This window comes from Carlito syrichta, unplaced genomic scaffold (assembly GCF_000164805.1).
Source record: "Carlito syrichta isolate Samal-C Ts95f unplaced genomic scaffold, Tarsius_syrichta-2.0.1 Scaffold308119, whole genome shotgun sequence".
Classification (NCBI taxonomy): Eukaryota; Metazoa; Chordata; class Mammalia; order Primates; family Tarsiidae; genus Carlito; species Carlito syrichta.
In genome coordinates, this window is record NW_007252215.1 from 1084203 (window position 1) to 1099321 (window position 15119).

General features: G+C 52.6%; 1 protein-coding gene across 1 annotated transcript in view; it reads left to right on the forward strand.

Moving 5' to 3' along the window:
* CMIP (c-Maf inducing protein) overlaps window positions 1-15119 on the forward strand; it is a 245072-nt gene that overhangs the window by 135025 nt on the left and 94928 nt on the right. The window contains exon 3 of the mRNA XM_021716030.1: window positions 13346-13471. Within this exon, the coding sequence (XP_021571705.1) occupies window positions 13346-13471 (126 nt within the window). The remainder of the gene's footprint in view (window positions 1-13345; window positions 13472-15119) is intronic.

Genomic DNA, 15119 nt, shown 5'->3' on the forward strand with positions numbered 1-15119 from the left:
AAACATAGCCCTTCCTCTCTTTCCTGCCCCCCTCCCCCCCGGCCTTGTCATGGAGGGTGGTGGGGTAAGCTCCAGGCACTGACTTAATCTGTTTTGTAAAAAATATGAGTAAAATGACAATGACATGTGACTATAGGCTGGTGCCTGCTCTGGTACCTCTGCCGCCTCAGAGAAGACACACTGAGTTCTTCCAGGGGGTCCTGGGCTGAGAGGGGGTAGGGTGACATCCTGTGCTGGGGTCTGGGATCAACGGTATGCACACTGCCTGGACCCAGCTCAGGGCCTCAGGAAGGACTCCAGTGGGACATGCAAGGGGTGGTCCTGTCTCTGCCAGCTCTGCCACTTGTGGCCAGAGACCCTGGGAGCCACCATGCCCCCGCCCCCCCCAGCCTCAGTTTTCCTCTGCATGTGGGACCAGAGCATGGCTGTTGTTCTTTTCCTCCCTCCCTTCTTCTCCCATCCAGGACTTTCCAGAAGGCTGTGTTGCTGGCAGGTACTGTCCCCAGCTTTCCTTACACTGCCAGAGGGCTTCCAAGTGACGCTCTGTCATGCTGGCTTACTCCCATTCCTTCAGGAACAAGAGAGACATGGGTCATCTCTCTGGGGTCCCCACTGCCTGCTGGTAACCACCAGCAGCCTCACTTGCCGCATGGACGTGGGTATCTCTGGGAGAGAGCACCCATGTCTCCCAGCTTTCCTTCAGGGCTGGACCCAAGGGCCCCCCCAGATCATCCTCCAGGAAATTTCTGCAGAGCTTGTCTGATGCTTCCACAGAACTTAGGGTTGGGACTGAGGCCAAGTTCCTGGGGGGACATTACAGAGATAGAGGGCCCTAGGACTTCTCAGAAGGACCTTGGTAGGCACACGAATAACAGATTTGTCTACTCACCTCTGTGTCTGCTGGAATGTCTTGTGGTGCTTCTTGTGTGCTAAAGTTACCTCAGAAGAAAGCAAGGAAAGAAAACACATTCCACTCACTTTCTCCCATTCACTCATTCATCACATGTTCATATTCCCTGTTGGTTTAAATCAGTGTAGGCCCCCCCATCTGTCTTTGTAAGTAAAGTTTTATTGCAACACAACCACAGCCATTTGGGTATCACCTGGGCTATTTTGCATCACAACAGCACTGTGGACGGTTACCGCACAGTGTATGGCCCACAAGACCTAGAGGATTTACCATTCGGCCCTTTATGGAACATGTTTGCCGACCTCCTGGTTAGGGTCATTTCAGGTTCAAATCTTGGCTTCATTAGTAACTAGCGGCATGGTTTAGGGAAAGTTGTTTTTCTTCTCTGGGTCTCAGTGTTCTCAGCTGTAAAATGGGTCATAATGATACCCATCTCATAGGGCATTCTAAGGGGTTCGTGGGAAGACGTCTGAGCACTTGACCCAGTGTCTGGCACACGAGAGGTCCTTGATCAAGTCACATCACTCTGGGCACGAGCTGAGGTGGCAGACAGAGATGCAAGATCCCTTTCTCAGGGCTCACAACACACACGCAGCTGGAGACAGTGCCCAGAAGGGACTGGGTTCAGGCAGGGTCCAAGCATACCCCAGGCTTGTGAGAACCCAGAGGCAGGTGCCCCCTTTTCTGTGGCTGTCCTTAACTGCGTTTTCCTTGGTCGAATTACACCATCTACTCATGTACATTTTGAAGAACCTCCTTTCTTCCTCTGTGGAACGGGGGTCCTAATGGCACCTCTCTCCAGGGCCTGGGGAAGAGTCAGTGGTTGGATCGTGGCCTGGATGCTGCTTCCCCAGGGGCCTGCACGTGGGCTGTGCTCACATCATCCTGGCTGGGGGCTGTCATCCTGGAAGTGTGTGTCCAATCAGGGCTTGGAAGTGGTGCTGACTTTGGGACATGTTTGTCTCCTCCGTCACCTGCTCCAGTGGCTGGGATGCCCAATGGCACAGATGCCAAGTGCCATGCCCTGAGAACCTGGATTTCCATCCCTCTCCCCAAGCTGTGAAGACAGCTGGGCTAGAAGGTCTGAATGTGGAAGTATCAGTCCTTCGCTCTATTATTAAACTTCTCTAGTGTGTGGCCATAAAAGGGGGCAGCTGCCACCATGGCCATGATTAATGAGCCCACAGCAGGCCTCTTGACGTCTCCATGGGTCCCGGACGCCGCCCCAACCTTCCGGCCCAGCTGCAACCTGCTCTGCTGAGGTCTGGACAGTGGGCAAGAGGCCTGGGGGGCATCTTCCTGACATCCTGATGGTCCCACGGGTTCCTCCCAGGTCCCTAAAGAGGGTGGGGTGTGGGGGTGAGCCTTGGTTGAAGTCAGGAAATGGGGTGGGTGAGCCTGACCTGGGGGATATCTAGTTCCTGTGCAGCCCTGGGCTCCTAGGGTGCCATCTGGGGATGGACCCCAGGCCATTAACTGTCAATAAGTCTCGATTGCCATGGACCACTGAGCTGGGCGGCCACCTCTTTGAGCTGGACAGTCTCTGAACTGGAGCACTTCTCTCTGTTCTTTTTGGAGTAAGCACAGGTGATGGAGAACTTGGTGACCTTTCAGGCACCGTTCCTTCCTGTTGAGCCTTGAAAGTAATCTTGAATTGTACCCCACATCTTTAAAATAAAATTAAAAAAAGAAAGTAATCACCACCATGCGAATGTACCATTGGACAGTGTCTACTGTACTATAGTCCCCCCCATCCATGGGGGAAACATTCCAAGACCTCCATGTTTTTGCCTGAAAGCTCTGATAGTCCTGACCCCCAGATATGCTGTTTTTTCCCTGTATACACACACACACCTATGGGAAAGTTTAACTTATGAATTAGGCACAGGAAGAAATGAACAACTATAACTTATAATAAAATAGGGCAATTATACTGTATACTGTAATAGAAGTTACATGAATGTGGTTTCTCTAAATATGTTAATATTTTCAGACTGCAGTGGAATGAAAACTGCAGAAAACGAGACCTTGAATAAAGGGAAAACTACTATATCCACCAGGTCGTGCGACTGTCACTGCTATCTGATCTAGAACATGCTCATCTCCTGAAAAGAACCCCATACCCACGAATGGTCACTCCCTGCTTCCCTACACCTATCCCTAGCACCCCCATCTCCTGTCTGTTTCTGTGGGTTTGCCTCCTCTGGACATTTCTCATAGAGGGAGTCACACAATCTTTTGTGCCTGGCTTCTTTCACTTGGTGCCATGTTTTCAAAGCTCCTTCCGGAGGGTGGCCTGTATCAGGACCTCATCACTTTGAATGGCTGCATAATACTCCACTGTATGGCTAGACCGCAGATAAGTTTATCTATTGTTGGACACTTGTTTGTTTCCACTTTTCAGCTCTGATGGATAATACTGCTCTGGACATTTGTGTGCAAGTTTTTGTGTGAATGAATGTTTTCAGTTCTCTTAGAGATATCCCTAGGAGTGGAATGACTGGGTCATACTAACTTCTAGAAGAGCCACCAGCTCTATTCCAAAAGGCACCATTTACACTGCCACCAGTGGAGTAGGCAGGTTCCACCTTCTCTACCTCCTCTCCAGTGCTTGCTGTTGTCTGTGTTATTTTGTTCATTTGTTTTTTATATATCCACCTTAGTGGGTGTTACTATGACCTTGCTTTTACCAAAATAGAAGCTCAGAGAGACCTGGTGACTTGCCTAAGACCACACAGCCTGCAAGTGGGGCAGCCTGGATTCAACTCTAGAACTTTTGAGTTTTGCCTGATATCTTCTAGTTGGAACGTAACACATACACAGAAGAGTACACATAGTGTGTAGTGCTTAGTGACTTCAGCAGAGTAAGCACACTGTCGCCAACAGCCAGACTTGAGACCTAGGATCTGCCAGGTCACCAGAAGCTCCCCCAGGGGTGCCAATAGGTTCCCCAGGGTTTTCCTGGGCATAGTACTGAGCATCCAACATCCCAGGAAATCCCCCAGCCCCAGGCAAGCCAGACAGTTGGTCACCCTACAAGCCAATACACTAACTTCTCCCTGCATAGGCTCAGTGTCATTCTTCCTGAAGTTTTTGTAAGTGAAAGCAGGCAGAGCTGTGCTTCTGTGTCTGGGCGCTTTTGCTCAGTGTTAGGCTTGTGTGGCCATCGACCACTTGTTCTTATTGTCTTGTGTGCCACTTGGTGGATGGGCATTTGGGTGACTTCTGGTCTGGAACTGCATCTGTATTCAGGTCTTTGGGAGCATACAATTAGGCATTTCTGTGGAGTAGAGAGATTGCTGAATTGTGGGTGAGTTGTGGGTCCAACTTCAGCAGAGCTGTCGTGTGGTGTTCTATTCTAAAGCAGTTTCACAATTCAACCCCCCCAGCCAGCAATTCAGGAGCATTCCAGTTGCTCTGTATCCATGCCAACCCTTGTTGTCATTTGTCTTTTCCATTAAAGCCATTTTGCTGGTCTTACATCCTGGCGGACCCCCTGACTTTTAAGTCACTAGGCTGCTATAGACAAAGGCTGGGGCATGAAGTCCAAAGCTCTCGATTTGCTTCCCAGCCTTCTCCCGAGTAGCTGTGTGTGGGCGGTCAAGTTGCACACCTACTCAGAGCCCCCATTTCTGGTCTGTCATGGGGGTGATGCCATACCTACTTCCCCAGGATTGGGGGATTGGGGGACTAGTAGAAGATGTGCAGATGTGGGAAGTGGTCCAGAGGGGCGGGCAGGGGCACTTCCAGCCTGAAGGGCTCTGTTCCAGGGCAGGGGGTGAGACACCCACATCCATGCCGTCCACCAACTCTGCAGGGCTTGAGCCAAGACCTGGGCCAGTTCCCCGTCCTGGCCCCTCCTGGAGTGCCTCTGTGCCTTGATGGCCACTCAGCCTCCAAAAGTACCCAGTGGCACAGATGAAAATTGCCATGTCCCGAGGACACCGATTTCTGTTCATCTGACCCGCTCGCTGTCTTTGGGGCTCATCCGTCACCTCTCCAACTCATTAGCTCCGTGACTGCAGCGCCATGTCCCTCCCTGTCACTGTCCTCAGGCCTCTGCTTGTTGAATGACTCCATGAATTCAGGTCTGCAGTGACAGCTCTTGTCTAGGGAGGGACCTGGAGGGTCAAGACATGAATGTTCCCCTTTAGTTCTGAGTGCTCAGTTTTCTCATCTGTGTAATTAAAAGTACTAATCCTGCTCACAAGGCATACGTTAGTGAATGAAGATGTTTTAAAAACAGACACAATACTGGATAAATGCAAGGTCATTGTTATCTGGAACTGAGATAACCAATAAGGCAGCTCCTATTTGCATTTAAATGGATGAAAATTAAAATGGAGAATTCAGTTCCTCAGTTGCCCAGTCCAGGTGCCCAGCGACCCCAGGCAGTTTCCTCATGGGGGGGGGGATGTGGATACAGAAATTTCCCCGCATTGCAGAGAGGCCTTCTGGGCGGGGCTGCTATAGATTTATTTATGCCATGGAGAACTTTGATCACCACGAAAGTAACATCAAAGAAAACATGGAGATTGTCTTGCTCAAAGCCCTGGCCGTTTACCCTGCCCGTAGTTCTAGCAGGCTGGGTTCTCTGGGCTCCCAGCTGACAGCAGAAGAGCAGTCATGTTTTGAGGGCAGGGTGTGAGGGGTGGGACAGTGGCAGCAGTAGGAACCAGCCATCCCGCCCCAGGAGAGTGACTGGAGAAGCAAGAACCCAGCTCTGGGGCTGCTTCAAGGCCGGTAGCAGCAAGAGTCTCCTGCCCCCAGCGGCCCCAGAGGATGGCAGGGTGCAGCCCAGCTCACTGGTGGACGCGGTGGCAATCGCAGCTCCATGCGAGGAGGTGAGATTGCAGTAAGGACAAAGAGACAAGCGTGGAAGGCATGGAGCAGACTTGCTCTGGGACCAGAGTCCAGCCCGCCCGTCTCACAGCGAGCTGTGACCTGCCGCTTTGCTTGTGCGGTGACACTTTCCCTTTGTGGGATTAAAGAGAACATCAAAATATTGTGACAGGTCTTTCCCAAGTGAGCGTCTGTGGGTTTCTGCCCTGGAGGCCACACTGAGTTTTAGGTGTCTGGGGACCTACTGGGCTGGGCGTCGTGGAAGGCGGGTTCTGGGACCCCTGCCACGCTGGCTCAGGCTTCGGCCTGGGCTCTGCTCCTAGCTTCTGTCTGCATGAGATGCATCTGAGGTGTGCGGGCACACAGGTGTACGGGCACACAGGTGTACAGGTTGGTGTTTGCCTCCAGCCAGAAGTGTTAAACAGAACATAGGGACGGGTGCTCTGGGGTCACCATCGTGGGAGTTGTGAAATGGAATCCTGGGAAGCAGCAGGCCTAGGACACACCCACTTCTCTGGGCCTCAGTTCCCTCTTCGGTAGCATGTGGATAAACAGGATAGATACAGCCCCCTCCCAGAGCTACTGTAACTTAAATGAGGTGATATTTGTAAAGCTCAGCATGGTGCTGGCCATGAGTTAAGTGCTTGAGAATGTTAACCAGGGCACCTGGGCATTTCTGTGTGGGTGGTGCTTGATGGGGTGCCATTTGCACAACAGATGTCCTTCCATCCGCACTGAAGAAGCTATGTGTATAACAGGCTGTTCCCAGTATTCAAAAGGTAAAAACGATACAAGTGTCCTTCAGTGGATGATGGACACACAACACATGACTGACCCACAAATGGAATGTTACTCAACCATAAAAAGGAATGAGTTTCTGGTGGGGAACAGTGGCTTACACCTGTGATCCTAACACTTTGGGAGGCTGAGGCAGGAGGATCACTTGAGGCTAAGAGTTTGAACCAGGCTGGGCAACATGCGAGACCCCATGTCTACAAAAAAGTAAAAAAACAAGCCAGGCTTGGGGGTGCCTGCCTGTAGTTCCAGCCACTCAGGAGACTGAGGCAGCAGGATCACTTGAACCCAGGAGTTGGAGGCTGCAGTGAGCTGTGATGGTGCCACTGCACTCTAGCCTAGGCAACAAGCAAGGCCCTGTCTCTAAAAACAAACAATTAAATAAATAGAAAGGAAATGGGTTCTGATTCATGCTACAGCATGGATGAACCTTAAAAGCACTAAGTGAATAGAGGCCAACGCAGAGAGCCACAAAGAGTATGATTCCACATGTGTAAAGGGTTCTGAGTAGGCAGGGCCCTGTAGGGAGATCCAGGCTAGGGCTTCTGGGGCTGGGGTATCGGAATGACTGCTTCATGGGTCACGTTTCCTTGGGAGTGAAAATATCTCAGGACTAGATGGAAGTGTTGGTCACACAGCATCACAATGTGCTACATGCCACTGAACAGTGTATTTTAGAATGGTTAATGGTTAATTTTATGATATGTGAATTTCACCTCAAATTCTGGACGTGCAGCAAGGGAGGTGAGGATTAAGGCCTGTGGCATCAGCATGACGTACAGTGATGGCATCCTTATTACCTTTACTGCTGTTGTGGTTATTGTCTATCTGAGCAGGGCTGGAAGGGGCTCCTGGGCCATCCGACTTGGCGTTTCTTCTTGGGCACCCCAGGCTGTGTTTTCGAGTCCATCACATGCTTCCTTATGCCGGGAAGGGGGGTGCGGGATAGTGCCACGTGGACCCCGGCTGTGCTGTGTGGTGCCTCCGGCGGCCTGCATGCGTAGAGAGAGGAGACTCGTCCCTGGCATGCACACCCAGCAGGCTGCCTAGGCCGCATGCCTTGTGACAAGCCACCTGTCAGCCCGGTCCCCAATGGGGCAAGGGTTCTCCAGCCTCTCCTGTCCTGCAGCCTTGAGAGTGAGCTCCTGGAAGGATCTTCCAGGCCAGCCACTTCCTTTGGGGTCTGAAGACTTCCTCCCCTGCCCAGGACGTGCACCTTGAGTTAGCCTGGACATCAGGGTTCATAGTCACTTTTAGAGGGATCCTATGGAGACCAGCAGGCAGGATTGGGCAGAGAGGAAAGCCGGCTCCCCAGAAAGGCAGGGAGGCAAAGACTGGGGCCTCGTGCCAGCCTGGGGGGCTGGGTGGGGAGCCATTCGGGGGGCTCTGGCCACTCTGTTTCTCACCCACTCTGGGTGGAAAGTCCGAGGAGGTGCCTGGCTTGGAATGTCAGCTCTGAAGGCCTTTGGGGTCACATGGGTCACTCACGAGGCCCCTCCAGGCCCCACTTTCTCTAGCCCGGCTTCAGTGTGGAAGGCTGCTGAGCAGGGAGCTCACCAGGAGACAACGGCAGAAGGGATGTCTATTCCGGGTCTAGCAAACGCAAGACCCCCCAAGCCATCCCATGTCAGTCCCTGAGAGCAAAAGGACAAAGACACAGGTCAGTCCCACTCCCTGACTCCCATGGGAGGGCAGCGTCCCCGGGAGCCAGGCCACGAATCCCTGACGCCTACACAGTGCAGTCACCTTGCGGGCACTTGGCTCCAAGCGGCCACAGCGAACTCACCTGGGTGAGAACACTGACCATCCCTGGCCCCGTCGCATCAGTGGCCAAGGACAGAAGCCCCTCAGCCTTGGCCAGGCTCCTCGGTTTGCTTTAATATCTCTCTAATGAGAGCAATTTGGCAACAATGTAAAATACGCTCTTGCCCTTTGTCCCAGTAATTCCATTTCTGGGAATCTGGCCTAAGGAAATAATCCTAAATATAGGGTAGAAAAACATGTTTCACAAGGGTGTTTGCCACGGAGTTGTTTATGGCAGCATAAAAGAAACAATGGCCCATCCCTGGGGGGGGGGTGGGAGCGGTAATCAAACACCTGGTGGCAGAGGCTTCTGCAGAACAGGGGATATCGACATGGTGTAACAGGAAAAGAGGCGGTGCAGGATTGTATGTGCTGGATGATGTTGGCTGTGCAAAAAATCGTGTAAAAATAACCAGGCTGCTCATACGCCACCATGCTCATGGGCGGTCTTGAGGTGATCTTCTCGGAAGATGTTATCCTGTTCCTTCCTTATCTCCCAGCTGACCTTCTGGGTTCACGTGTCTTCAGGTCTGCATTGTAATTTGCATGCAGAAGAATTCACCCTTTTAGCGTGCAGACAGTCGAGTCACTGCCACAGGATGGAGAACGCTCCCGTCACCCCCATGGGTCCCCCTGCCCTGCGTAGCAGCCCTGCCCCTGCCCCAGCTACCGGCAGCCACCGATCTAGTTTCAGCCCCTGCCATTTATTCCAGAATGTTCTACAAAGGGGATCGTGCTGTCCACCTTACAGTGTTATTACATTTAGAAGAAACATAATGCTTTGTCTGCTTATTGTCCTCTTAGATGTGCCTCTTCAAACTGATTTCCCAGCTTCCTCTGGTGGAGAAGTTTAAGTCCAGCCTCCCACCCATGCCAGAATCCCCTCTGCTGAAGAGCCGGTCACCGTGTTCAGCTTACCAGGGAGTGACCAGTTCTCTTAAAATAGTCCTGACTGTGTGAAAGGAGGGGGTGGGGGGTGGGGGTCCCCAGGCAGCCCCAGCTCACGTCTGAATCCAAAGAGCAGCAGCAACTGGGAGCATCCTGGGGTCCCCTGCTTCCCATGTCCTCCACGAGCCTCGAGTGCTCTTGTGCAGGAACGTGTGTTGTTTCAATGAGTTTTTTCTTGCAAAAAAGCAAGAAGAAGAAAAAGGCCCCACACCCCCACAGTCAGCTGCCTTGTGACCGTCCCTACAGTGTGTGTCACAACTGGGAACCGCTGTGGACGTGTCGCCACTGAAGTTCACGCTTGGTTCTGTGTCCTCGGTTTCCCCCTCATGTCCCTGTTTGTGTCCCAGGATCCCACCTGGGAGCCCATGTACCTTGAGTCCTGCCCTCCGGAATCTCTCCTGCATGGGGGAGTGACTCGATCCCTCCTGTGAGTGATGAGTGCTGGTTTTGGGACATGTCCCTCAGTCCGGGGCTTGTCTAGTGTTCATCTCCTGCTTGGGCTTGGAGTATGGGTCTGGAGAGGAAGACCCCCGACGTAAAGTGCATTCTCTTTCACAGTCGTTCATTTTACTGAGCTCTTAGTTTGTTCCAGGTACTGTGCAAGTCCTTGATAACTTGGGTCTCCTTCAATGCTCCCAATAATTCTGCCCATTAAAGAAATTGTCATCTCATCATTGGAAGTTACTGCAGAGGGGTGTGATAACTTGCCCAAGGACACAGTCAGTGGCTTAAACACAGGCCTCCTTGGTTCTCAAAACTCTGCTTTTAGCCGAATGCTGTATCCAATAGCAGGCAAGTGATGTATCTGCTTTTGTAAAAAACAGCGTGTATTTATTTATACCCAGCCTTTTCCCAGAAAGCCTTGTTGTGACTTTGGAACAAGGCCATATTAAGATGGCTCAGGCAGGGCCGTGAGAGAGGTAGCCTCGTGTGGCCGGGCCCGCCCTGCCATCAGATCGCACGTGCAAGCGTGAGTGCTGTTCACCCACCTGAGTGTGGCTCAGGGTCTTCGAGGAGACGAGTGGGAAGTAGAAGCCTCATGGCTTTCTGCACGCATGCTCTAGGTATAACGCTAAAGACGCAAGGCTGGTTGCCCACTTGGCCTGGCTGTTCCAGTCTGTTCCCTGTGGTCGTACTGTTCCCTGCAGCACTGTGGCAGCACTCTTGGCTGTTGGGATTTGGGAATGGGTTTTTACGTCTCTGCATCTTTGTGGTCCAGTGTTGCCCAGACGCCTCTCTGCCCCTGTTTGCCAGCCTTTTTGGGTATCAGGGACAGGCGAACCAGCTGGACCTTTAAAAGAGAGAGGGGGACAGTGCCTCTGGGGACCTCAGTAGCTGCCGTTGCTTCCCAAGGAGGTTTTAAAATTTAATTTAAGGAAATAACAAGAAAGCATCTTCCCAAGTGCATTGTGGGTAGTGAGTATAGGCAATACGTTTTCTTTATTTTAGTCAGACATTCACCCACACGTTAAGAAAACACCAGTCACCTCCTAAATGGCAGGCACCACTTAGGATGTGGACGGCAGCAGGGGAGCCCTCCTGCTCCCACAGTACCTAAACGCTAGCAGGGAGACAGAGGGCCGGTAGCAAACATAAGAAATATGTGACTGTGGGCTAGAAAAATAAGCAGAGAAGCAGCCACCAAGGCCCGTCTCCGCTGTGCAGCTCCGAGCAAGATGGCAGTCAGGGCTGAGTCACACACTGCACACTTGGGGATGGCCACACATGGGATGCAGGAAGATAGCAGGGTGGCGGAGGGTGGCCCACAACCATGATTTTGGGACATGCTGATACAGAGCATGCCTTCCTAGGCAGGACACAGCAGCTTTGGACGGGGGGTCTGGGGCCTTCCTGAGGGGCGGTGAGGCACTGGTGAGAAGGGCAAGGTCGACTTGGCTTCCTCACCCCCATGCCTGCAGGGTCCGAGCAGCCTCGTGCTCCCCTGGACCCGCATGGCAGCCTGCAGCCGGCTCCGTGCCGCCACCCTCTCCTTCCAAGTCTGTTGCCCATAGCAGTCCCAGTGGAAGTTGGCCAAAGCTCCTGCGACACTCCATCCACTGGGAGAAAGACCATGACCCCCAGAAGGACAGTCTAGCCCCTTCAGAAGTGGTCTGCCCATCGCTCCCAAGGAATCACCTACCTGGCCCTCCCTCTGGCAGTCTGCTCCTCCCGAAATGCACCTAGCTGTTCCCGCTCCAGGGCCTTTGCACTGGCCGTGAGCTCTGGGATACTCTTTACTCCTGCTCTCAGCCACCTGTCACCACACCCCATTTTGATTCTTTGTGCAGCCCTGGGGGCCACTCTCTAGCAATTCGTTTTTTTGGGTATTTTGTTTGTTGTCTGTGTACCCCACAGACTCCCGTCTTATTCACTGCTGTGTCCCCAGCATCCATATGGTGCTTGAAACATCATGAAGCTCAATAAATGTCTCCTGGATGAATGCATGAGTGAATGAAGGAATGAATGAAGTATCAATTGAACAGTCACTTGTACTTTCTGAACCTGGTGACTGATCGCATCAGGGAAATTGAGGCAGCTCTCAATTCCGGCAGACAGATATTGAAATGAACAAACCTAACAGCTGTTGTCAGTCTTTATGGTGAAACTGACTTGTTGGGCCTCAAGCTGTAAGTTGCACCTGCCCCTTGCCTACAGCACAGTACAGTGGTCGGGTGCTGATTCGGGGTCAGATGGCCAAGTTCAGCCCTGACCTTGCCACTCCTTGCTGGGTGATCCTGGGCAAGTCACATGACCTCCTGGCCTCAACCTCCTCGTCCACATGACAGGACTTCCCTGGCGCCTGCTGCATGAGATCTCTGTGACAGTTAAACCAGACAGGCCTGGGGACCGTCAGAGCCTGGGAGGTATTAGCTGTCCTTCCTCTAGGCTGTGCAAGACTCGCCTCTGATTCTCCTGAGGTCCAGCTTCCTGGTGCCAGAGTGACAGGGACACTGCTGGTACTTGGTGGCTAGCATCTCCCTCAGTCACCAGGTGCCTTCTGTCCATGATAGTGGGACTCACTCAGAGCATGGTAGGGCCGTGGATTTCTCTTGCCCTGCCCCCACCCCAGTGATGGCTGACAATAGCAGCTTTCCTTTGTTCTTTCAACACGTGTCATTGAGCCCTTGCCACAGGCCGGGCACTGGGGAAAGAGTGGGACCAAGACAGACATGGGCCTCACCTCATGGAGCCTTGTAGCCTGGCCTGGAGGCAGACAGCAGACAGGAAATGGCAAAGCATGCATCTCCAGATAGTCAGGGTGTGGTGAGCACTGGACAGGGAGCATGCAGGGAAGGGTGCAACCAGAGTGAGCTATGGGTCTAGAGGGTGCGGTTCGCCTAGAAAGTGCCATTGAGATGAGCCCCAGAGAGCAGAAGCAGAGACGCAGGGGTGGGGCCATGGCCTTTTGGGGACAAGGAGCGGGTTGGGGTGGAGGCACTGTCAGCAGGCCAGCGGGGGGAGTGTAGACAGCAAGAGACGCAGTGAGGAACAGGGCTGGAGGCGCACATGACACCAGACCTTCGGGGCCTGACTCTTGTGGATGGGAATGTAGATTTTGTGGCTGGGCCACTGGGAGCCATTGAAGGACGCTGAGCAGGGGAGACAGGGCATGGAGGTTTCCATCTTGGAACAGAGTTCTGGAGACTGAGTGGAAAATGTGTATGGGGTGGAGGGCAGGGAAACTAGTTCTTTCCGGGCAGGAGAAGGTGACGACTCGTGGCTGGTGAGGGGCGGAGGGCTTCTGCTACCCCCTGTGCCAGTCCCAGGATGCCAAGAGTGATGGGCCTTGGTCCTCGCCCTCAAGGCACTCTCAGCCTGTTCCCAGCTCTGCGCCTCCACACGTGTTTCCGCCATGAGCCCCCTCTGGCCGGACGCCACCGCCATGAGCAGTGGGGCTTCCTGGAGTCCCTGAAGTGGCCGGTTTTCTGCACCAGCTCCATTTGCTCACTGCAGGGTGAGAGTAGGGGTTCAGGAACCGCCCGAGGCACGGTGCCATGCCTGCTTTTGTAACCTTGCATGTCTCTCTTTCTTCTCTTTCCACTGCAGCCAACTGGGTACATGGAAAACTCAGTCTCCTACAGTGCAATTGAAGACGTGCAGCTGCTGTCCTGGGAGAACGCCCCGAAGTACTGTTTACAGCTCACGATTCCTGGGGGAACTGTCTTACTGCAGGTAGGATAAATAAATGTGAGCACGCAGCCTCCCTCATCCCCATCCACTCACCCTCCTCCTTTTCCGTGGAGGGTGGCAGCCAGCTGTCAGGAGGAAATGTTGTTTAACTTCAGGTGTTTTGTTCTCCAAGTGTAAGAAAGGTACAAACCGGGCTCACTAGAGAAAAGGAAGAGGACTGAGAACCTGCTGCATGCCTACCATACCACGGTCCAGGAGTTTTACTTGTTACTTGTTTAGTTTCCTTAATAAGCATGAAAAACAAGTTTTACGATCTCCATTTTACAGACGAGAAAACTGAGGCACACAAGCATGTTGTTATGCCTTAGAAGGCTGTGAAAAGCAAATGAGCAACAGATGCTACTTTTGCTGTCCTTCGAGTGAGGGTGTTTCTGACTTCTGTTGATCTGATTATTTTGAGACTGCTGGAAGTGTATACTGTCTTCTTGGAAAAAATTGGACATTCTATATGTACTAGTCAGGACTTTTGGCTAGAAATGACACAGACATTATTCAGGCTAGTGAGACGCAGAGAGGATTTAATGCTGCAACTGTTAAAATAACTGGGAGATCCAAAAGAAGACTTCTGGATCCAGGAGTCAAGTGGCATCATTTCTATCCAGCATCTCTCTCCATCCCCTGGCTCTGCTTCTGTGTGTTAGCTTTGATCTCAGGCAGAATCTCACCTTGTAGTGAGAACGTGTAGCCTCCTAGTAGCCCTAAGCCATGTTCTTAAGGCTTGTAATCCTTAAAAAAGCAAGAGCCCCTTTTCCTTTCACTGCTTTTTATAAAAACTTGTAGGAGATCCTGGCTGACCCTGCACTGGTCCTCTGCAACTCTCAGGAGTGCACTGCCTGGGTGACCCGCCTACCCTCGACCCTAGGCAGCTGTATACACTGATCAGTAGCCTCCTGGGGCCACCTGGGGGGCACAAGAGGTAGGTCCACTAGGAAGAGAAGTGTCTGCTGTGGCACGTACATAAAACATGTGTATGTCATGGCAGAGAAGCCGCCACTTCCAGAAGGAACTCCAAGTCAGAGTCTCCTCGTCTAGAGAATCTCTTGCCAGTGAGGAAAGCTGCCTTGTTTTCCTGTCAGGAGCGTTTTCTTTCTGACCCTGTCTCTCCAGGGAAGCCTTCTCTTGGCTCAGAGAGGTGCTCCTAAAACCTGATTCAAAGCTAGTGGCCGCTAGACTATGTGACAGCGTTGGCGCTCAGGTGGCCCCTTTGGCCTCAGGAATGCCGAACTTAGTGGCCAAACGTGGCACCAAAGTTCACTTAGGAAAGTCCCGTTCTTTGCTGTCATCTCTTAGGGGACACTGGAAACCGTGCCTGCCCCGGTCACCTTTCTTCTCAAATCTCTCACACTGTACCTTCTGCAGTTTTTCTTGTACCCACCCCCACCCTGGCCCCCCACCCCTCCGGCCAGGAGACCCCCCCCCAGCTTTATTGAAGATCACCCTGCCCCTCCTGCGACCCTCTGCGGGCCCTGCCTCTCCCCTCACCCCTCCTTGCCCATCTGACAGCCACAGCACAAAGTCTAGAAGGGTGGTGATCGGTGCCAGCCCTCTTGGGTGGGAGGTTGGGTGGGCTGTGATAGGACTCCAGGTCGGCAGAGAGGACTGCCCAGGATGTGCCTCTGGAGTGACTTTC